The sequence below is a fragment of the Daktulosphaira vitifoliae genome, unplaced genomic scaffold (assembly GCF_025091365.1).
Source record: "Daktulosphaira vitifoliae isolate Bord-2020 unplaced genomic scaffold, ASM2509136v1 Scaffold_3, whole genome shotgun sequence".
Taxonomy (NCBI): Eukaryota; Metazoa; Arthropoda; class Insecta; order Hemiptera; family Phylloxeridae; genus Daktulosphaira; species Daktulosphaira vitifoliae.
The window spans coordinates 37,704,178-37,728,178 of record NW_026099574.1 but is presented as its reverse complement, the minus strand read 5'-3'; the positions used below and the strand labels follow the sequence as shown (position 1 = coordinate 37,728,178).

The following is a 24,001-nucleotide window of genomic DNA, read 5'->3' as shown; positions in this document are numbered from 1 at the left end:
AAAATTCGAGATTAAAGCACATATCCCTTATAACCGTTTTGTTACGACACATAGTGGTCTGAAAACGATTGGTTTAAACCAAATTGTTAATACCGGAAGCGAGAAATGATATCGAACTTGCCCGGTGATTAATAAAAAAGAATTTTAGGACATTTATATTTGATTTGAAAGAAGACTGTGGTTGTTGGTTCATATAAAATTACTTATATTTCCATACAAATAACAATAATTTAAATTGTATTAATTATTTATAAGTTATAATAGCACCCTGTGCAATATAGTAATAAAAGTTGATAGATAATAAATAATAAATATAAATCAGTATTATTAAATATGAATTTGATTATATACACATATCTATAACTATAAAAAAAGAAGTTCAATATAAATAATAGTGTTGGATATATAATTAATATACACTAAAATTATTACCTTAGGTAATCCGATAACGTCATCCGTGTGACTTAAATAATTTCAGCTACTATTAAGCACCAAAATACACTAATCATATAATACAATATTACTTATGCTAAAGTGGCTAGCTACATAAACAAACTTGAACAAAATATACTTTAGCAAAAAACGTGAATATAATTTTTACTAACTCGTATGAGCAACAAAACTCTACCTTATTTTTTATTAATATTTTTACACACACATGTCGACCGGTAGTGATAACCGACCGTCGCCGCTTAAGGACCGGAGGAGGAAGGGAAGATGATTGAACAGAACTAAGTAAGCGCGCTAACTAGGATTTTCATGCGGTGCGAACATCTCGCCTCCCTTGAAGCAATGTGCTTCAATACACTTAACAATGTGGCAATGGACATAAATAAATGCAAGCACCATAAGCTATATAAGAACTTCGCTATATTATACTCGATCTTCTGTTCATTTTGTTATTCCTTACAAATCAACATTCCGACTCCTTAACTTTCTTATTACTCGTTTAATGTGCTTAGATAATACTGACAATTCTTTCTCTTTTTAAATCATTATTTTCTTTGAATTTCATTTTGTTAAGTTGTAAATAATATCAAGTGACTGCACTAAATTACATGACAATTTTGTGGCTATGTTGTCAGTTTACTATGTTTAGATGACATTACCTCAGAAAAGGCTGTTGACCTTATCTTATAAATTAGAGTCAAATAATTTTTGAAGGGTAAAATAAATAAATACACAAGTTTGTTGATGATAGAAAACGCAAAACAAAACACACACACACAAAGTTTGTGATATAGCCACAAATTTGTTTTCTGGTTTATCAATACATTCATTGTTAATTTAATGTAAATTTATCGAAATAACATAAATTGGAAACGTATTTAAAGACATATAAAGACAATTTCCATTGTTCTATTTTGTTTTTTAGCTTTGATGCGAAGCTGATAAGGTATTAATTTTACTATAATGTGTTTATTTTTTATGTCTAGTACCACTTATTCATAGCACTCACTGGACTGATTTTAAAGAACAATATGTTAAAAGATCACACAAATCGTATCAAGTCGAAGATTTTACCCTCAAAAATTGAAAAAATTTCCCTCGTTCCCCGTAAATGAGGGAAATTCCCAAAAATTACAACTTTAAAATATATAATTTTTGGTAACTTTTTTTTACTTAAAACTGCCATAACTTTTTGAAAAATGGATGAATCAAAACATCATTTGCATATATTTTTTAAAAATCTAACTCTTTTCCTGCCCATAGGAGAGGTTTTAAAAGGCAAATTTTCCACAAAAAATTAACTATTTCCATTTAACTCTTAAACAAAAGTTCCTGGAAATACAGACACTTTTATATATATCTTAAATTAAAGCTTATGGAATTTACTTTAATTTGAAGAAAAATAATTGACCTCTGGACTTATCTTTGTGGTAAAAATGACTACCGTATTCAAATGTATGCTATTTTTGTGAAAAAAATTTCTATTTTTAAATTTTATTTCTATAATTTGTTGAAAAATTTATGGATCAATACAATTTTTTTTAATCGATACTTTTTATGCACTCGTCTCATCTGATATCTTTTTTTTTTAAATTATTCTTTATACAGAGATATTCAAAATTAAGAAATGCATATAGAAACTATGACACATACATTCTAAGCTGTGACCCATTGAGCTATCGTTTGTTTTTTAATTTCAATTTTTCAATAATCAGAAATACAATAATGCATATTTGAAATAAATAAATTTAAAACTAAATCATATCTAAATGCCCAAAAGTCTTATTTGAAACTTAGTCAATGTTATTTTTGCCCACTATAATATTGTTATAATCTAGATATTCCCGAAATAGGCAGTTATAAATTGACAATAACCTTATAATTATTAAATGAATATTTTAAGTATGCAGAGTATCTACTTAGTGAGGATATAATAAATTGTATTATCAATGGAAAATTATTGACTAAATTTTAAGCACCTATATAAAAAAAATTACTAAATTTTATAAAGAGGATTATCAAATAATGTTTCTGTCAAAGTATACTTTTTTTAATACGTCAGATTTAAAAATTTTGAGTTAAAATTATACATATTATTATAATTACCACTGTGAACTTACAATGTAGTAATTATTTTATTTTTAACAATTATTTTTCTTTTGACATTTAAACAGAAGTTTTTAAACTCTATACATGCAAAATTCGATATAGTATTTTTAAATTACAATAGTAAAAAAGATTCAATTATTTAAAAATAAATGAAAAAATGACGCCATAAAATACAATTTGCCTTTGTTCGTAATGAAAATTAGTCAAACAGTTGTCATATACGAAAATATATTTTGTAGGTTACCATTTTAGCTTCGATACTTTTTGCGCAACAATTTTGAAGATTTTCCCTAAATCTCCACTATATAGAGAAATGTTAAAAAAATTACAGATTTTATAAAAAAAGTCAATGTTAATACTTTTAATTTTACTTATAATTGGTATAACATTTTAGGATATTAGGCGGATTATTGTGAAATTTTCATTGACTATAATTAAGATTGACAAGGTCTAGGTTTTTTAAAAATTTAATCATTAACCAAATGACTGGAAGAAGAATGATTATCATAACAAATATTTTTCTTTTCCATTTTTTATAATGTTTTGAAAATCCGAATTCATAAAATCTATATTAAATTTAAACTAATACAATACACTTTAAGTTAAAAATGAAAAACTTAATTATATGAGATATCGGTTTTTTTTCGTAATGCATTTTAAAACAATCCGGGAGGAACTAGCCGTTGTCTAATGTCGTTCATTCATAATTATAATAAAAACAACAAACAATATGTACAACACACATAATACATTTAATAAATAATAGGAACATCTACATCATTCAAAACTAAACTAGTAATTGGTCTCTAGTCGAAAGTAATAACTTTATTATACCAGATCCCGAATGTAGTGGTTTTATTTTTTTCTCCCTGAATAAGTCTTTATTATGCATACAATACATTTAAAAATACTCATCGTGTGTTATAGTAGATTTGGCACCACTATTAATAAGCCATTTACATACAATTTCTAAAATAATACTGAAACAATGAAATTAAACTTTAAACTTGTATAATATCCGGTGGAGTGCAAAAATAAATAAATCTTATTCAAAAATTTAGAATCATAAATAGATAAAATTAGAACATTAAAATTTTTCTCTTTTGAATAATTTTTGAGTTTATATTTGAGGGTTACTAATTAATTATTTTCAAAATACTTTTAGCATACCGAAGTGTAAAATATGAGATAAATAGTAAGTATAGTTAAAAGGTAATAAAAAAAAATTACATTTTACATTGGTTTGATTAACCATATATTTTATGTTACAATTTTGAACTAAAGGAAGACTACATTTTAAATATATAAAACGATTACAGTCCAATTTTAATTTTTGTGTTAAAGTTAACAAAATTAATCTTGCTTATATACCCATTTTTTGTAAAATTCGCTCTTGTATTATAACATTTTTCTAATTCTTTCTACCCAAATATCAAAATTTTTTAGCAGTATTTTCGATAAACTTATGGGTTACATTGTTTAAAAATTAAAAATTGTAATACATAATGGTTAATTTAAAATAAGACTCGTTTATTTGAAAGTTACTGACATTTTAAAATTTTGTGAAGGAAAATATTGTTGGATAACAATATTATAAAATAACTCTACAATAAATTATAGCTAAGCAATTTTTTTTTATCCCTTCAAGAATAAAAAACCTAAAATTTCTCTAATCGGTACCACTATTTTTAATTTGACATTAAATTATTCAACATATGAATATTTATGATGAATGATGTATATTTAATCCAAATTTTTAAAACATAAACAATTGATTGGAAAAATATTATTTTTCAATTTTTTTTTATCATATTATCTAAAAAAAAAAAGTTGATTCTAATTAAATAAAATTAAAAATTGAGTTTTAATTCTTGAAGTATGAAAAATTATTAAATACATATTATTGTAGAGTTTTTTGAAAAAAACAATATTTTTCTACATGATAATTTAAAATTTTCAATAGTTCCCAAGGGAATAAGTGTCTTATATTTAATGGATCTCTTTGTTTATGAAGCATCGTCTTTTAATTATATTTCTTTAAGAATGTAAGAGATGAACATACATTAATTATAGTTCAGCAAATTTCGTAGTACTTATTCAATTTAAAAATGAATTAAGACGATAATAATGAATAAAAAAAGAATAAAATGATAAAAAGAGAAACGTAGAACTTATAACTAAAATTTATTCATTCATTGTAAAGCCATGATTTTACAAATGCACTACACCTAGGAATTAGGAATAAAAATATAAAATATAAAATATAATTTTTTTTTTTTTAATATTTTTTATAAAGCTGAACTAACAATTACTAACGTAAAAAGTAAATGCAACGTTTTCAGAATTTACTTTGTAAAAGCGTCAATTTTGTATGTTTTAACTCACGTAAGTGCTAGTCAGAAAATATTATAGAATTTGTGTCATGAACTCATAATTATTATGTCAATATTAGTTTTAAGGAATTTATATTATTAATAACTAGAAAGTAAGAAACATTATAATTATTAGAAAATGTAGCATTTATAAAGTGTAATATTGTTAATTATATCATTAATTTTTAATTATTCCTAATAAAAAGGGACCTGATCACTGACTCGGTGGTCAGTGTTCAATCAGTAAATGTTACATTATAATTGTTATTATTTTGACTCTTTCTGACAATACTTATCCGCGTGATCGAACTTGGACTTCGAACACCCAGTTCATCACATATGATTAAGTTCTATTTTTGTAAATGTAAAAATTAAAAAAAATTATGTTTTTGCAATTGTATGTTTGTGGTATTGATTAGTAATAGTGTCACTCCTATTTTAAAAATTATACGTATTTTTTCATTGTAATGTAAGATAAAAAAAAACACACCACAGGGGGGTCGCGGCACAGTGGTGACGTGGCATAGTTGGATCAAGTATAATGATATCTGACAGTGATTAAAATCACTAACACAAAAAAAACGCTTCGATGCAAATCTTTAGATAGTGTTTAATTTAAAAAAATTAATGGATTATTCTAAAAGTTACATGATCTGCTAGTTCCTTATTAATATCCTGATTTAGATAATGTATGTCGAATGAAAAAGGGATTATTAAAAAATATTATTTCTCATAAAAAAATTATGTTGATCCATACACTTTTCAATATGCCATAGCATTATAAAGTTAAAAATGTAAAAAATAAAGTCGAGAATTTTCACACAATAATAGCATTCGGTAGCCATTTTCACCGTGAAGACAAAATAAAGTCCAAAATTTTTTTTTTTTTAATATTAAGGTATATTACATAAGATTTAATTTAAGATATATTGTTGTGATACCGTTCATCGCTCAAATTTAATATTATTCGCAATGTTTATCATAAAACAAATAATTATCTTAAATTGATATCATAGCATAATCACTAATGTAATTAATACAATGTTTGTACTTGTTCAGTTTAAAATTAATATCTGTATCATAAATGTAAACACTGTAAATTAATCTACAAAGACAATGTATTAAGTAACAGTATCCCTAACAAAAATCAAATGTACCACAACCAATGCAATATATTATCCCTGCTTATAATTTTCGTTTCAATAAAGATGAGAGCTCTGGTGGTCAATTCCTACATTTTAGTGACATATATAGATCATAGATTTCATATAAAAAACCGTAAAAAGCTATAAAATACGGACATTCCACTTCTCAAGTCTAGAGTCAAATGAAGCAATAGACCACCAGTCTCTCAAATAGTCAGAAAGAAAAACTTGTCAGTCTTATTCATTTCAATTCCGCACAAACATTATAAAGTAGGTGATACATTTTAATTCCAATAATTTGGAATTATTTAATCCGAGAAGAAAATGACAAAACAATAGTAATTAATTTATCTTTACACATACTAAATTTATTAACTGGTTTTTCATGAGAATTATTAAATGCGTTCGAAGTGCTTGACCAAAGATCGTACCTACGCATTTTCTTATTACGTTTCATAGTTGCCGGCATAAGCTCGTCCTCTTTGAAACGTGAGACTATTCAAATGATTCACCAAAGTTTATAAAATTTGATACACACATTAAATCTCAATATTTATCATAACCCTTTTATTAAATTGTATTGTCATTCTCTAAAACCCTCGGACTCCACGACACCAATAATATTAAGTAAACTGAATTATAGTAACCAAAAGTAAGATGAGTGATTTTATTCAAGTGCTCAAAAATTCAAAGTAATTAATCAACATACCCAATTTTATTTATTATATTATATCACAACCAAAACCTTACTTTTGGCTCACTATAATATATAAAACTGTCAGAATTTCCGGAACACTTTCAAAATTTAAGTTACAAAAGTTAATTTTTTGTGAAAAAGTTGTCATTTTGAATCCCCTCCTGTGGGTTAGTAAAGGGTTAAATTTATAAAAAAAATATACCAAATGATAGGTAAGGACATCAAGCATCTATAAAAAAATCAATTATATTGATCCATACATCTTTCAAAAAGTTATGGCAGTTTTAAGTAAAAAAAATTGAAAAATTTCGAAAATTAGTGATTTTTAAATTTGTAATTTTTTTGGATACTTTAATAGAGTATATTCAAGATAATAACATTTTTTTTTGAAAAAATTTGGTGTTATATATAGTTTTAAAATTATTATACAAATGATTGTTGTAATATGCAAAATCGGCCGTCAAAGTAAAAAAATACTGAATTTTTACAAAAAAAAAATGACTTTATTTCACTTGTTAAGTTATTTGACAATAAAATGCACTATTTTAATCAAATATAAAAATTAATTAATTATGCTGGATTTTTAATTTTCATTTTATAGAATCTAAAAAATTGTTAACATTGTATAACACACTATAATATTTTATAGCCTATAGCCAAACCTATTCTACAGTAAATACTAACTCATGTCCAAAAAATTACTAAAAAATCTTGGAACAATGTTACCATTATCAGCGCTAAACACTTATAAATTTGTATATGTGTATATCTTTTGACTTATTGTTGAAAAATATCGATCCAGTTCAAGATAGAAAAGGAGCGGGGTGAATGTACACACAAATGCCGTCAATGAACCGGTCCGAAGTAGTACACAGCTGACTACCTCGTACGCGCACAAGCAAATCACACCAGCTGATAATTATTAATCATAATTATTTAAATGATAAACACCGTCGCAGGACGCATTCGGCTCAACCAAGATAACTGAAGACACACACATACACATATTTATATATATAATATATATATTATACAAATAGACAAAAAAAATAAACAGGTACTTTTTGTCAGGTTACAACATCAATATCTCGCATCCGGTACGAATATCAATGGTTCAGTTTGATATATTTATTGTTTACTCAATTATTTGATAACATAATATTTGTTTATTGTCCCATGTAACCATGATAATACAATGTTTTTAAAATTTGAATTGATGTATCAAAAATTGATGCATTATTTTTGCAGGCCAATTGGGACTGTTTTTAAAGTAAGGGTGCAACCGCACACCTTGATACCCCTCCCAAATGACGCCTCTAACGATGATGCCTACTGTTTTGTAATCAAAAATATTAATATATATAGGTTTTTGTATTTTATTTAATATAAAATAAAGATTTTGTATGACAGCAAGAGATTTTTATCTATGCAATTAAAAAATTAAATAATTATTTTATAATTGCAATAAAATAAATTTCATAAATTTATCATATTTTATTAAATATCATATTATGTAATTCAATATATATAAATATATGATAAGTATGGTATATGATAAATCTTATTTTTAAAACCTTTCTGAACTTCTTTGAGTCTTCATGTAAACGAAGTCTGTAACAAAATATTAATCATTAGGTAAACAAAATGTATAACAATTAGATGGAGTTTAACTAACTAATGGAAAATAATGGATAAATCCTTTACCTTAACTGTATTTTAATATATAGAATAGTTTTCTAAATTTATACAACTTATAAACTAGAATAAATTTTACACTCTGTGCTAAGCCAACGATATTTGACCTTAAGTATCGGCAATTTGTGACTAATAATCTTTTCTTGTAATTAATGAATAATATCAACAAGCATTTGCGTAAAGAAAGGAAAAATTTAAGATTTGGTAATTGAGCCTTAAAATAAAGTATATCAAAAACAACACGAGTATATTCAATTACAAATGATATTTTGGTTAAAAAATAAACAATAGTAAAAAAATGATAAATGAAATTAGAACAAATTACTAATTAATAAAAAACAGAGTNTGTATTTTAATATATAGAATAGTTTTCTAAATTTATACAACTTATAAACTAGAATAAATTTTATACGTATATTTTATGTGGACTGTATAATCCATACACGAAACAATAAAAAAAAAATCTTAATATTTACCCACTACCGTTTGGAGGTGATGAATACTATGAAACTCCAAATACAGAGAGAAACTTATAAATTTTTTAAAAGTTTTTAAACCCTAAGATTTCTAATATTAGTTGACATCTTTATAATATATAAGGGGTGGACCTAAAAATTATTTTATAACAGTTGTATAGAATTAATATGTAACTAACAAATTCCAAAAAACAAAGTATTTTCAAAAATCTCATTATTTTAAGAGTAATTTATTGACTAGTGTCAAAAATCACTTTGTATAATAATATAAAACAATTGAAAATATATTTAATTAACTAATTAAATATAACAATTTATTTTAATAATTAAAGTATTGATTTTGAACGAGTATTTGTTAAAATAAAAAACAACATTGTAGACCGTTCCCACTTATCGCGTATTTGGACAAATATTTATAATCACTTTGATTCGTGTTAGAAATACTTCAAACGTCGGTAAGATGACGAATAACGAATGTCGAATTCTCGTACAAGTACACCGTTCCCACTGCTTAATAATTATAGATAAATAACGAAATTCCGAAAATACTTGAGTAATGGAAACCCGTATAAATACACTCTATATATTGTTCTTTAATACAAATATTATTAGGTTTGTATATTACACATACAAATCTAATTTTGATGACTTTTTCAATTGGAAATTTAAATGGTATCAACTTATTTTAGGCTGTACTTGTATTTCCTCTAAATTTTCATCATAGGTACACCGTGTCTTTATTTATTTTAGTTAATTTTTAATGTAAATTTGTAATACTCAAACTTTTTTATTGATTCATTATATATCATAGTGATATGTATACTATATTATAACTATAATACAACTACTTGTAATATAAAGGTGAGTTACGAAGATATGACAAATCTAATAACTTTTGATCCAATTATCATTTCGTTAAAAATTGTTTTTTTTAATAATTATTGCCTTCTTAAAATATGCTCAAAGTATATTTTTCAATATTGATTACTATTAAGAATGATAAAATAATTTTTTTTTTAATTTTGAAATTGCTATTTTTTACTATTGTTCTTACACAAAATATTGATCAGTAGATAATAGTTTTAATAAAAATATTCATTGAGTATTAAGCATATACTCTATACTTTATATATTAAAATGATTGTAAAACTGTTATCGACCCATCTAAATGTTTTGCAAGACAGCGGCAAAAAATAGCTATTTCAAAATTTTAATATCAATAAAAACAAGAATTTTTATTTTTTCTTATCTATGATGAATAATAAAAAAATATGTTAAATATTTTATAAATATACTCTAAGAGTGCAATAATTATTTTTATACAAAAATTAAACGAAATGATAATTGAATTCTAAAGTTTGTCATATTTTCGTGATTCACTCTGTATATTTGTAGATACGACTTATTAACCATCCGTATGAATTACAGGCAGTGTTTTTCAAATGATATTATTTAGTAATTAAGTTAAATTATGAATTACTCAATTGAGTATGAATTAAACTACTTAAAAATTATTCAATATTTTGCATTACTTTTATCATAAAAAAGTAACTTTATTACAATGAAAGTTACTTTATTTTGTTTGTATATTTAATATGAAATTTATTTCAATTAAATCACTTAATAATAAATAATCATTCTAATGAGACTTCACTCAAGGGATATAAAAAAAATTTATATTAGCATAGCGCTGATATCACGATACAGAGTTACTTGCTATTATGATCTTTCTAAATACGCTATTGATTTCACTAGATTCATTTAATTAAGTAGTAAAATAAAAATATAACAGTGAAATTTATGTATAACACACGTATATTATAGTAAATAAGTGTAATTACATTGAATAGTATTATTCGAGTCTTGATTATTATTTTTAGATGTATCTACGGAGAAATTTCTAGGAAAAAAATTTTAACTAGAAAAAAGGACTTAAATAATTACTAAATATTGTCAAAATAAGGAGGTAAGAACTCTGTTTTTTTATATTAATCCCCAGTATAAATAAGCCACTAAAGGGCAATTCGAATTTTCAATATAAAGAACGAATAATTTCTGGGTTACCTTTAAAAAATAATGAAAATTAAAATAAATCTACTATTAATTACAATAGCAAAAAAGTAAGTAATACACGTTTTTTTTATCGTTTTGTCAAAGATGTCAGATTCAGACGTAGTCGTCAATAATGCCGACCACAGTCAATGCACTTGATTAAATAAATTATTGAGTTTTAATTGTTGCTTTCAATATTAAAAATGTAGATATTCTTTCTTAATATTTATTTCATTTTCCTAAGCACACTTAAATGACATTTCTATTATAATTTTACTGTTTTGAATACAGGGGTCACTCATTTTCTATGGTGTAACACAAACTAATTTAACATAATTCAGTTTATGATGTTATGCACAACTTTTAATACGTATCCGTCAACAAAAATAAAGATTATTTTGTGTAAGCAATTATTACAATAACATTATTGTAGTATTCTATTGTTAAGAGTCACTATATAACGCCTAGAGTTGAGGTTTTCAAAGAAATTGATTCTCCAGTATTACAGTTTGTTTACAAACCAATACACTGTGCTATTAATAATATAGTTAAGGCCCGATTTGAATCTATTATTATTATCTCTCAATTAGTGTGTCGTAAATTATTATTACTATCTTACATGTTATGTCTTGGTCAATAAAAATTAGTTTATATTAAAAATAGTGACTTCTGTATTCAAAACAGTAAAATGAAAGAAATTTAGTCCAAAATCATTTAACTTTAACAAGCTGTAACAGACGAACGGTTGACCGAAAAAAAAAATATAAGAGCAAAGTTGTTTGCATTTTTATTTTAAATCATAATAAAAAGTTCAAAATAGGGATTTCTATTTCAGAAAATTCAAATTATTGTTTTTTAGCCTTAAAGGGATGAAAAAAATTATGATTTTACTACATATTATTGTAGAGTTTTTTGAATTAAACAATATTTTCCTTACCAAAAATTAAAAATTTTCAATAGTTACTGAGAAACTGAGCGTCTTATCCTTAATATATCACCTTGTATATTCAGATACTAAGTGAAAAAGCTATCTAAGTGAAGTAATATTCAAGTTTAACAATTTTTATAAGCTTATAAAATATATAAGTAAATTAAAGTCAATACTCATATTATATTTTTTTTTGTGAAACAAACGATCAAGCTAGCTGGACATTAAGTAAGAAATTATATCACTAAGCATTTCATAAAAAAATAAAGATATATTTAAAATAAGTCATGAATAATTGTTATCGTAGGAATTATAGAATTGCTTCTCAACGTAAATAATTAAAAAATAATAATTTTTAACGTTTTATCATCATTCTAATCGCAATTAGATGTGTGTAACATAAATATTTTATTTGTATTAATCATTCATATAAAATAATAATTCAACTATTAAAGCTTGGCGCCCAACAATCGAACAGATGCATTTTACGTAAACACACATTTTTTTCTATATATACTACAATCGATAAAAAAAAATCAAGAGTCATAAAATCATCCCCCAAAACCATTGCACATTTTATAGTAGAATTAATGTTATTCGGGTCAGTGTCATCCGTATGTAATTTCCCTTCACTTTACATTTTACGACAAACCACATGTAGTCATTTCATTTTAACAAAAATAATACCTAAGACAAACAAACTTAAATATCTAACTGATTTTATCTTATTCCTATAATTCTATATAATGTGATTCTTTTAGCATATCATACACTATAGGTGGAGCTAATTAGTTGTGCAAGAGGGAATACGTCCGCCCTGAAAAGTAGTTTTAGGGGTCAAAATGAATAAAATCCTACAAAAGAAGAGAGTCGCCACGCATGGCGACTCTCTTCCTACTTGACTTAGCAATCCTTTTCTTTTTCTCACTGCAACTTGTATATCTGTAGCGTATGAATGACGTTTTTAAGGGACAAGGGGAGACATGATACCCTATAAAATATGTGATTTCCCTCTCTCTCATTACGCTAAAGGGGTATGCAATGCTGTTTTTTAATACGGAACACGTTGCCTATGTTTTTATTGAAAGGAATAGCTGTTACAATAAAACATAAGTAACTGTGATGGTTTAGAACATAGTTTGTCTCTTGCAAAGAAAGTAAAATTACACTATATCACACAATCAAGTAGTGGCGCCAACCCCTATTAACATCTAATGTGGTACAATACTTAAATAAGTATTATACTTATACGGGTACTACATACAGAGTACTTGTTTTATTGCTAGCCACATGATATATTCTTAGTTTTTTATTCTTAAAATAATAACTTTTTTAAAAATTTTTTTTTTGTGTTTTGTTAGTTTTACAAATATATTATACGCTTGTTAGCTACATTAATCTGTAATTAAATATACTTTATGTTTATTCCTTATGTCTCATAGGAGTGTCAACTTAATTTTTTTAACGTCAACAAATATATTTAACTAGCTTATAAAATAGAAAACGAGGTAATTAAAAAAATGAATAACAAATAATAATCAATATTATAGAAGTTATTAAGAATTTAATGTATTGACTAGAGGTGAGTTATTTTAAAGTTATTTTAGAAGGTACGCGCAAGAAGTGATTCACCGCGTCAACATTATAATTTTTTAAGGAAAATGAACGTCTAATTATTTCAGAATATTTATTGGAAATATCTAGGTAGAAAACTAATAATTTTTCAGCCTCACTTCTTCTCTCACCTAGGTATAAAAATGTTTTAAATAGTTTTACAAATATCTACCATTTTTTATAAAAATCTATTTCTCTACTTTAAATTTTCAAACTGTATGATCTGATAGCAGAGGTAGCATATTATTAAACTTAATATTCTATTTTAGTGAGTCAGCCTCTCGAATCAAATTTTTGATTTATTGAATCTATAGCTTTTCATAAATAATTAAATAGTATGTATACATTTAATTATTCTAACACAAGATATTCTATAATTTCATGAAAATATAATTTTTTCAAAAATTACCATTAAAATCAATGGCACCATCTTTATTTATGTCAAATTTTGAGATCATATTTTTGGCTTTTTCGATATCTCCTAGTTTTCCTGTTTTGATCCAAAATTGAACAAGCTCTGCCGGTCCAATGTGACCATTTTTATCATGCATAAATGCGTTAAATTCTAATCTCATATGTTTTAATTCTTTTTCATTTATTATGTCACCATAATTTACAAATTCTAAATAAGTTACGAAACCTTTTTCTGAATAGATAAATAATTAAGTGTTATTCAATTTAAAATCAACAAGTCAATAAAAATCTACCAAATCAATACATTTTTTTAATGAATTAAGGTAATTTTTAGTTATGCCTAACAGTTAGGCGGACATTTAGTTATATTTTGAGGGGGGCTAACATTTTTTACACAAAGTGACCCGCAGGGGCTTCGACCCCGCACCCCCAATTAAATAACATAATAATAATGAATAAAAAGTAAATAATTAACATATTATACAATTAAAAATTATATATTAAATACTACTTCAATAATAAATATCTATTTTCATTCGCGAATAAATTTAAAATTTCCTCCACATTAATGTTTTTAGAAATATCTTTTTCAATATATAAAATTGATACATTTGTAAATTTATCTTGCGTCATTGAATTTCTAAGCCATGTTTTAATTTTTTTCATAGTTGAAAAGCTTCTTTCGCATGTAGCTGAACTTATAGGTAAAGTTAAGGCTACATTAAATAGTTACCACATACGACAGAACAGCGAAAATAACATTTATAATTTATAGTATATTTTATGACCATCACATTATTATAAATTAGGTATTATTTTATTCAGTACTAAACACAATATCATTATTAAACAAATATTACTAGTAAACTACTATTAAATTTAACAGATAGTAAAATGTAACCACAATTCCACATCAGACATATTTTTATAAAAAAAAAACAATAAAATTTAATATTTTGTAAACAGAATTGTGGATAATTAAGAAAGATTTTTTAAGGGGGCTTCTAAAATTTCAGGGGGGCTAAGGCCCCCTAAGCCCCCCCCCAATGTCCGCCTATGGCCTAACTAAAAAGCTATTGGTTTTAATTTGCCCTGTTTTTATTTTTTTGTGTCTATATATGTAATTACTATTAATTACTATGTAATTACTATGTAATTACTGTTCTACAGAACAGTTTAGGCTCAAAGCTACATCAAAAGATCACATAACGTATTAAGTTGAAGCTATTAGTGTTATAATTTTGAAAAATTCCCTTCGGTCTCGGTAATAAAGGAAAATGTTCCAAAAAATTACAGCTGTCAAAAAACAGTCAATATTTATGTTTTACATTTTCACTTTATATGAAAATAAAATTTTTAAAAATAGAAGAATTATTTTAATATTTTTATTAATTATACTACAAACAACTAATTTGTTGATGATAGGATTTTTTGAAAATTCAATAATTAATCAAGGTTTAATGAGTGGTTAAAAATCATGTCAAAATTTTTCATTAAATTCTAAAAATCTTACCTTCTCTATACCTATATTAAATTAAACATAATACAATGTACTTTGAGATGAAAAAAAAAAACTATCTAAAATTATGATTTCTAGAAAAAAAATTTTTAATGTGTTTCAAATACGCATCTATTTGTAATACGACAGTGGTTTTATTTACTGACAGTTATTAATTAGAACTAATCTAAAAAACTAAACTTTATTGTACCCTACTGTACTTTACTTTTTTATTATTTAATTAGAAATATAAACATTAATGTATGATCTACATAAATAATTTAATTTATATTTCTTGACGACATTGGCATTATAAGTATTAATAAGCATTTTGTGTCCTATGGCAAATTAAGATTAAGCAGATAATTATTAGGGATAATTTTAATCTGTAACAGATATTAACTAAAAAAAACCAGCACAGTGGCGTGGCGACAAAGCTGGGACAAGAATAGATGATATCTCATGGTAATTAACATGACTGCGATAAAAACACACTTCGATATGAATCTATTAAATTTTATAATTTTTATATTTAAAGTTTTACAATTTCTTTTATTTAAAATTTCACTCGAATATTAAATGCTTGTTAAATTATACGCTTAACTGTAAATAACGTTACATATTTGCTTTGACGGCCGATTTCACAAAGTGGAATTCACCAGGACATATTTTTAATAATATAGTACACTTCAAATACTTTAATTTCATATAAATTAGAAGTTGTTAGACATTCAAGAATATTTTGGATGGTCTCTTTTTAACCCTTCCTGTACTCGAATTTCTCATCGGATTTTTAGAAAAATCATACCAAAAGAGTGCTTATTGTCTCTAGTATACACTATTAATATCATTTTGATCAGTGTTTTAAAACCAAAATTTTAAAATGCAGACAAATATCATATTAGTATAATTTTAAGATATTTTTTCAAATTTCTAAAATTATGGAGTGTTTTTCAATGTTTTAATGCTAATGGGTTCAACTAGATTAAAATTGAATTCTTTTGATGTATTGATCAATAAAATTTACCTAGTGACAGCTGAGAATCGTTATGAACTGACAAAAAAAACGCATCAACACCGTCACAGCTTCGTAGCAAAGATAAAATAATTTATTGTATGATATCATTAAATCATCAAATTAAAAAAAAATTAATTTCGATCATGATCCAGCATAGTGGAGATGAAGTTTTTATAAATTAGTATAGATTAATATCTGGCAGTTATTAAAATCATGACTATAAACGANTATTGTATGATATCATTAAATCATCAAATTAAAAAAAAATTAATTTCGATCATGATCCAGCATAGTGGAGATGAAGTTTTTATAAATTAGTATAGATTAATATCTGGCAGTTATTAAAATCATGACTATAAAACGCTTCAATGCGTATTTGAAACATATTAAACTTTTTTTTTTTAATATCTACCAAAAATTACATGGTATTTGACTTCAAAAGTTAGTTACTCACAAAAGACAAGTCACCAGATTATTTTTCTGTTTTTAATCATGTATTATATTAAATAAGCTTTAATTTGATATAATTTAAAAGGATATAAGTATTTTGTTAATATGCGAAATAGTACTATGCTGACCATTTTTCTGATAATTCTATGATTTATTACATTAATACCCAATAATTTCTATAAATTGAAGTTTTAGATCATTTTTTTTTTTTTGAACATAGAGTATATTGCATAAGCTTTAAATTGATGTAAGTTTAAAAAGTCAGATTTTTGAACATTATCGTTATTTTAAAAGAATACAATTTTAATATGATATTTAATCTCTTACAATACCTTTTTTAATAATTGGATTTTCAAAAAAATATGTCTAAAGAAAGGGTAATTTTTTAATTACAATCAATGAACATTTTCTAATAATACACCCAATTTTTAATAAAAAAATGAAAACTAAAAATATCTACTGTTTTATACCATTTATAATTATTTGGTATATATCCCTTTGCATTGAAATAAACAATAGTTACTTTTAAGAAACTAATTTTTTATCTTTTACATCTCTGAGTGGCTAAAAAAGTTATATATAATATTAATGGATTTTTTTAGCTTAATAATTCTTCTTTTTACGCCAACTTAAAAGTTTTAATTGTTATTTGAGAATAAGAGTCATAGTCTTAATTAATCACCCAGTATACTTTGCCCTTTCTCAAATAATACAAGATTCAATATAATGCTCAACTATCTAAATTACATTACTATCAGTATCCATTTCATTAAACGTTTCTTGCAATTCATCTGGAGTTAAAAATATATTATACGTTTGTAAGATTTCATCGAAGACTTTAATGTTAATCGTACCATTATTACTGTATCTTCGAAATATTTCAACTGTAGTTTCTTCATTATAGCTGACTGCATATTCATTCTATTCCATTTCAAAAATTACATTTATAATTACAAACGTTAAATTTATAAACTAATTTTAATGTAATATTATATTATTACATATAATATTAATATATAATATGATGTTATCATTTGTACACNCATATAATATTAATATATAATAAGATGTTATCATTTGTTCATGTATGTCACATATTATGATTATACAAGATCACCAAAACAGGGTTCTCTTATTTAAAATACAAAATAACCCTTTAACTATACGATAAAATCTCCCTCTTGTAGAAATTATTAAGTAACGCAGGAACCCTCTTTTAATTAACCAGTTAGAATACAAAGCCTCAGCTTCTAGGATCACGGTGGAGATCGCTGGGCTACCTCCTTCACACTATAAAAAGCCATTTTTCCCCATCTAAACCAGTTCTTTTGACGATTTTAAAATACACAAAATCTACGACACTCTACTCAAGATTTCACTCTCCGGGACTTAGTCGATTTTTTAATTAATTTGGACTTAGAATATTTTTCTTTAAAACTAAATGACACTTAGAAATTTTAAAGTGAATTTTGTTTTGGTGAATCTTTTAATTTAATTTAATTTGTTCAATCATTAATAATATTTTATTTTTCTTGTTATGAAAATAAACATCAAATAATATTTTAAACATTATATTTTTTTTAAATTATTTTATTTTAACAATAAATCCAACCTAAATTTAGATATTCATTTAATAATAAAAATTTATTGTGAGCTATTCTTATTGGGTAGCTAGTCTCGTTGCTAATGTCTTTGTTTTAACAAACATCGCGCCGGCAGACAGAGTAAAGGTTGCAACTAGACATTGTTCTAGAATTAGGTATATTAGGTTAGAATATATTTGTAAGCCTATGCTTATTGGGTAGCTAGTCTCGTTGCTAATGTCTTTGTTTTAATAAACATCGCGCCGGCAGACAACGCAGAGAAACTTACGAATATATTTGCAGTGTTTAATTTTTGTCTTGGTTATTATTGTGCCGCATCCTTTCAAGGTGCTTTATTTTAGCACCGGGACACATTGGGCCACCACAATTCTGCCTTCATAAATTTTTTACATAGATATAGATATTTCTGATTCTTGTTTTGGCCAGGCCAGAGGAAAATTTAAGAAATATTGGTATCGATCTCTCAATAAAAAAAAATATATTCTCCAAAAAAAATACTTATTCAATAAACGTAAAAAAAAATCAAAATTGTTTTTATAATAAAATACAGAGTGTTTAAAATCTTTTACAAGTAAGATCAGTCTTAGACTTTGTGTAATTAAATCATATTATTTAAAGTCTTGAGTCGTTTTTTGTAATTAATTATATAGACTATATGACATATAGTGTAAATCGTATACGCAGTGCGTTTAATACGGAAATCAACACTGGATTACTTGAAATATTATTGTATTACACAGGACGTAAGGTAAGTACTATTTAACCTATGCGTTTCTTTTTCTTTCTTTTTATTTTTGGTTTATTACATTAATTAAAAATATTTCAATAAATCCAACAAAAATAGTCGTACTAATGACATATCTATATTTCTCCAAAAAAAATTTTATATGACTTAATACCTAATTGGTAAAATTAAAATTTTATGTAATGGCCAGAAAAATTGAAAATATGTATTTACGACTGTTATTTTTTGGAAGAGATGATAAAACAAATTATTTTATTTTAATATCGATACGAAAGTGAAAAGATAATGGTTTTATCATTATGTGTTCTTTTTTATTTTTTGTGTTTATGAAAATAGTTCTTACTGGACTAATTTTGTTGATTTATGTGTCAAAAGAACTAAAATTATATATATATATATATTTTTTTTAATTTTTTTGTAAGCAGTATAATAATGTAAAAAGTATAACGAAAAAATTTTACAAATGTTTTTTATGAAAAATTCAATGACCAATATGACAACCTTATATCATATGTTAAAATACAAATAATACACACATTGAAGTTAACATTTATAATAATTACACTTAGTAAAAGCTTACTTTTAATTCAAATGATTTTTCAGGGTTTGTTTTTTGAACACAGTTAGTGTCGTGACAATTTTGCGCCACACATTTGTCACAGAAATTCGGGCCCTAGTACAAATTAATAGCCGGAAAATAACATTTCATTTAAGGATTAAGTTATTCATTGAATAAATAAAATTAAACTAAAATTATTATGCAATATAAAAATGTTTTATAATAAAAATTGTATACAATTTAAAATATTTTTTATCATCTTGTTTTATCAATTGACTAATTAACCGACAATTATATAGCTAATTTACTTAAATAAAAATTAAATGTTCAACATAAATATATGTTAATTCTATTTTTAATAAAGTGTATTGAAAAATCATCTTGCGTTACAACCTTTTCATTTTCGGATAGCGATATGAAAAGTTTTAAAAGTGTAATTTGTTATTCGGGTTTTTAAAGAAATTGTTTAATCTACTGTATAATTAATTTAAATGCGTTTTATTTTCTTTATAGGGTTTACACCCGCTTAATATTATAATAAATAAACAATATAATATAACTAGTGATGTAAAAAAATAATTTTATCATTAACGGGATAATCTTAACAACAACATATTTTAGATTATTACAGGAGAATAAATTTAAAAAAAGAAATTCAATTATTTCTTTAAGGAAACGGCACCTGAAAATGAAAAAGTTCTACCTCACATTATTCAAAAAAATAATTTTTAGTATAAAATAATTATCTATAATTTCTCATTAAAAATCTTTGATACATTAATTATATATATAAATTTTCATTGAATGTAAGTAACTTAAAAAAAAAAAAATGATTTACTATTGACGTAATAAGATAATTTTCAGTTAAAAATAACCCAACCCAACCGTAAAATCAGTTCAATTTAGTCGTCAAATATAATTTTAGCTACTTTTAAATATATTTCTGAAATGTTTGTAAACAAGTGAATGTAAAATTGAATAATGGGATAATTGATTGATATTTATTTGAATTAGACTATATCCAACTTCATTGGATCGAATTATCTAATCTAAATATATAAATTTGAAAGTAACCAATTTTATACTTGTTTGTCATTGAGCTCATTTTACAATGGCGTAATTATAATTAACAATTTACAATTAATTATTCTTGAAAAAGAATATTAATTAAAATTTGTAAATAATATAATTGTGTCTGAATTTTTTGGTGTTGATATAAATAAAGCATACATTTCATAAAATACTTTTTCTTTCAAGGTAAAATTTTTAAATGATAAAATATCAATCAATATGAGCTAAAATAGTACATACATGCAGCGTATTTTGGAATTTCAGACTTATGATATTTTTTTTTATATTAATTACTTTCAAGTAAATAATATATTTTTATATTCAATGTTTTATTTAAAGAACTTTGCATCAGAAATTAAAATAAATTTTGCTGTAAACAAAGTCGTTATAGTTATTTATTGTTAAGTTTTAATTTTCTGTATAACTATTTTATTATCTGACTTATACTGTAAAGTACAAACATTTTAATTACAGTAAAAGGAAAATAAAATTGCATACCACCAAAAATATATTTTTTTTATGTAATATAGTTATATTTATAGTTTTAATTTTTTGATCAAAGTATTAAATTATAAATTAGTCTTTTTGAATAATTTATAGAACGATAATTTTTTTAAGCTTTTTTTCAGAATTTTAAGCATACAATAAACTGTATTTTTGACTGTAATAATTTGATTTTCCCTAAATTATAATGATATAATTAAAAAAAAAAATTAAGTGCAACAGAAGTCATACGATTGGATTTGAGGCTTGTTTAGACAGCATTTGTTGATATTTAACATAGATTAAAATTACTGTCCTTCGGTGCGTTTCATACTTAATAAATTAAAGAATTCCGGTTTCAAAACCAATATCCCGTTTTAAAAATTAAAAAAATAAATTGCGAACTTTAGAGGCCGATAACTTTTAGACGACAAATCATTATAATGTTTTGCTATTTTTATTCATATATTACATTAATGAAGCTTTAATTTGAAATAATGAAGCACTGGCGAAATTATGGAGGATATGGGTATTACAACCAATGACAAATATAATTATATGGATAATTTTTTTTTTTTTAAGGAACAGTAAAAATTTTCTTAGTAGATTCCACCAAGAATGAAGTAAATATTTTATTACTATCCAAAAAAACTATAAATCCATCACTTTTACTGAAAATTGTATGATTTTTGACGTTAAAAATCGTTAACTTTAAAAAATCTTGATTTTGTATAGTTTTTCTCTTTTAATTTTTTTAAGTCCGTTATGCCAACTTTAATTTGACTTACGATTAAAAAATTTAGAATTTTCAGAACAGTTTAAAAAATTAAAAAAAAAACAAAATAATCATTATGCCCAACTTTTGTAAATTATTGGATTTTCATAAAAGTATGTCGTCGGCAATGCAAATTTTTGATGTATTATCAATAAAAATTTTACAAAAACCGTCCATTTTTAAAAAACTAAGATTATTCCACTAACTTATAAACATATTTTCATTTTTCTCTAAAAAAACACCAAAAAGAAAATAATGGGTTTTAATAGATTTATATTTGTACATTTCTTTTTGTTATGATACTATTTTAGATTAGTTTTTATATGTCAATTTATATTAAAACTACTTTATATAAATTCAGATTTCATTTTCTTTTTGTTAATAAAACAACTTGGGGTACGTTTTAACATTATTATATTGATCAAAAATTTTGCCAAAACCATTTTTATTATAAATAAAAAAAATCAAGTAAGCGTCGTAAGAAAAAAATGAAATCGTTTTTTTTTAAATTCACCATAGTTATCTTATCGACCGAAAACTATTACAATAATAATAAACACAAGAAAAAAAACATTTAGTATATTTTTGTAAAAATATTATTATCAAATAAATAACTTAGGGATATTATTCTTATAAAATTTACTGTATATAGAAAAAATCATTTTTGTTTAAAATACTAAATAAATCCCATATTGTACAACGTGTATTATAAAGTTATTTTTTTTAATAATAATTTTAAGGATAAATACCGGTTCATCGTTGGCTATTCCACCAATTGATTTTATGTAAATACATTCAATACAAAATATCAAGACAATTTGATTATACATTTTGTGAGTTTATTATAACAAGTAAATTAACTAAACTAAACTAAAACAGCTTGATACAGTTACGAATATAAAAACAGTCTATTAAACCACAGTTTATATAGTTCATTTTAAAGACTTTTTATTATGTATAATTATTTTTATAAAACTTAAGTTACACATGTTAATTTACAGAGCTGTTAATTCAGGAAAAGAATCAAATTTAGAATTATTTATGCGAACCATAAACGTAGTTTTTATGAAATAAATAAAAAAAGTTTCTAATGATTTTTCACCAATTATCGAAGGAAAAAAAGCAAGCTTTTAAATATTATTAAATTATAAAATGTATTTTTTTAAATTAATAACAAATAATTACATTACAAGGAAATGCTGGTAATAGTATTGGATAAATTTATAATAAAAACAAATGANTATTGTCATAAGTAATAGTATTGGATAAATTTATAATAAAAACAAATGAAACATTATTCAGTTATATTTCTGTAATAATTTTATTAACAAACGAATAACTTAGTGTTATTATACTTATAAATTGTACTGTATAAAAAAAAATTACTTTTGTTTAAAATTCTAAAAAAAATATACATATTGTAAGATATGTATTATAAAATAATTGCTATGAGGGTAAATACCACTGTATCGTTGCTGGGACTCATAAATTGATATTAGTAAAATAAACAAATATGATTATACAGAGTGATTCCCATGCGTCATGAAATATCTTCAAAAATATTAAAGATCATCATTATTATTATTATTATTTTTAATAATAATAGTTCTTTGTTGAGACGTTTTACATGAAATATTAATTTCCCACTAACATAAATTTTTTGATTTTCAATTAGCTACTCAGTTTAATATAATATTAGAAAATTTATTAATTTGAAATTTTTTTATATTTTTATTTTATTGTATTTTTAACGAAAATATAATTATATCCGTATAAAGATTAATGGCGATCAGGGAAAAAACATAATTGTTTTTAAAAGTCGATAACATTATTATGTCATATATCA

At 24.1% G+C, this 24,001-nt stretch overlaps 1 protein-coding gene and 1 long non-coding RNA gene across 7 annotated transcripts; one reads left to right on the top strand and one right to left on the bottom strand.

Moving 5' to 3' along the window:
- Window positions 1–436: 436 nt before the first annotated feature.
- Window positions 437–5,208, top strand: LOC126901573 (uncharacterized). Its single transcript, XR_007703066.1, has 4 exons — window positions 437–735; window positions 1,376–1,396; window positions 3,725–3,754; window positions 4,856–5,208. It is a non-coding gene; the product is annotated as an uncharacterized LOC126901573 (long non-coding RNA).
- Window positions 5,209–8,207: 2,999 nt separating this feature from the next.
- Window positions 8,208–23,069, bottom strand: LOC126901552 (uncharacterized). 6 transcript variants are annotated; one of them, XM_050678074.1, is made up of 6 exons: window positions 22,905–23,069; window positions 19,848–19,940; window positions 17,773–17,839; window positions 17,671–17,709; window positions 13,948–14,160; window positions 8,208–8,384 (listed from the first exon to the last, which is right to left on the bottom strand). In XM_050678074.1, exons 1-6 carry the CDS (start codon window positions 22,983–22,985, stop codon window positions 8,341–8,343), a joined length of 537 nt encoding a protein of 178 aa, XP_050534031.1. In that variant the 5' UTR covers window positions 22,986–23,069; the 3' UTR covers window positions 8,208–8,340. The 6 variants fall into 6 exon arrangements, with proteins under 6 accessions (XP_050534031.1, XP_050534030.1, XP_050534032.1 ...); XM_050678073.1 differs by having other exon boundaries at window positions 8,219–8,384; window positions 13,948–14,184; XM_050678075.1 differs by lacking the exon at window positions 17,671–17,709 and having other exon boundaries at window positions 8,220–8,384; window positions 13,948–14,184.
- Between the last annotated feature and the right edge of the window lie 932 nt (window positions 23,070–24,001).

Excerpts from the sequence above, each read along its gene's own strand:
- LOC126901552 (XM_050678070.1), bottom strand. The coding sequence starts at position 22,985 with ATGTATAATCAAATTGTCTTGATATTTTGTATTGAATGTATTTACATA. Across the intron at positions 14,185-17,670 it reads TAATGAAATGGATACTGATA|AAAAAGGTTTCGTAACTTAT; the intron begins GTAATGTAATTT and ends TTATCTATTCAG. Across the intron at positions 8,385-13,947 it reads TGGTGCCATTGATTTTAATG|ACTTCGTTTACATGAAGACT; the intron begins GTAATTTTTGAA and ends ATTTTGTTACAG.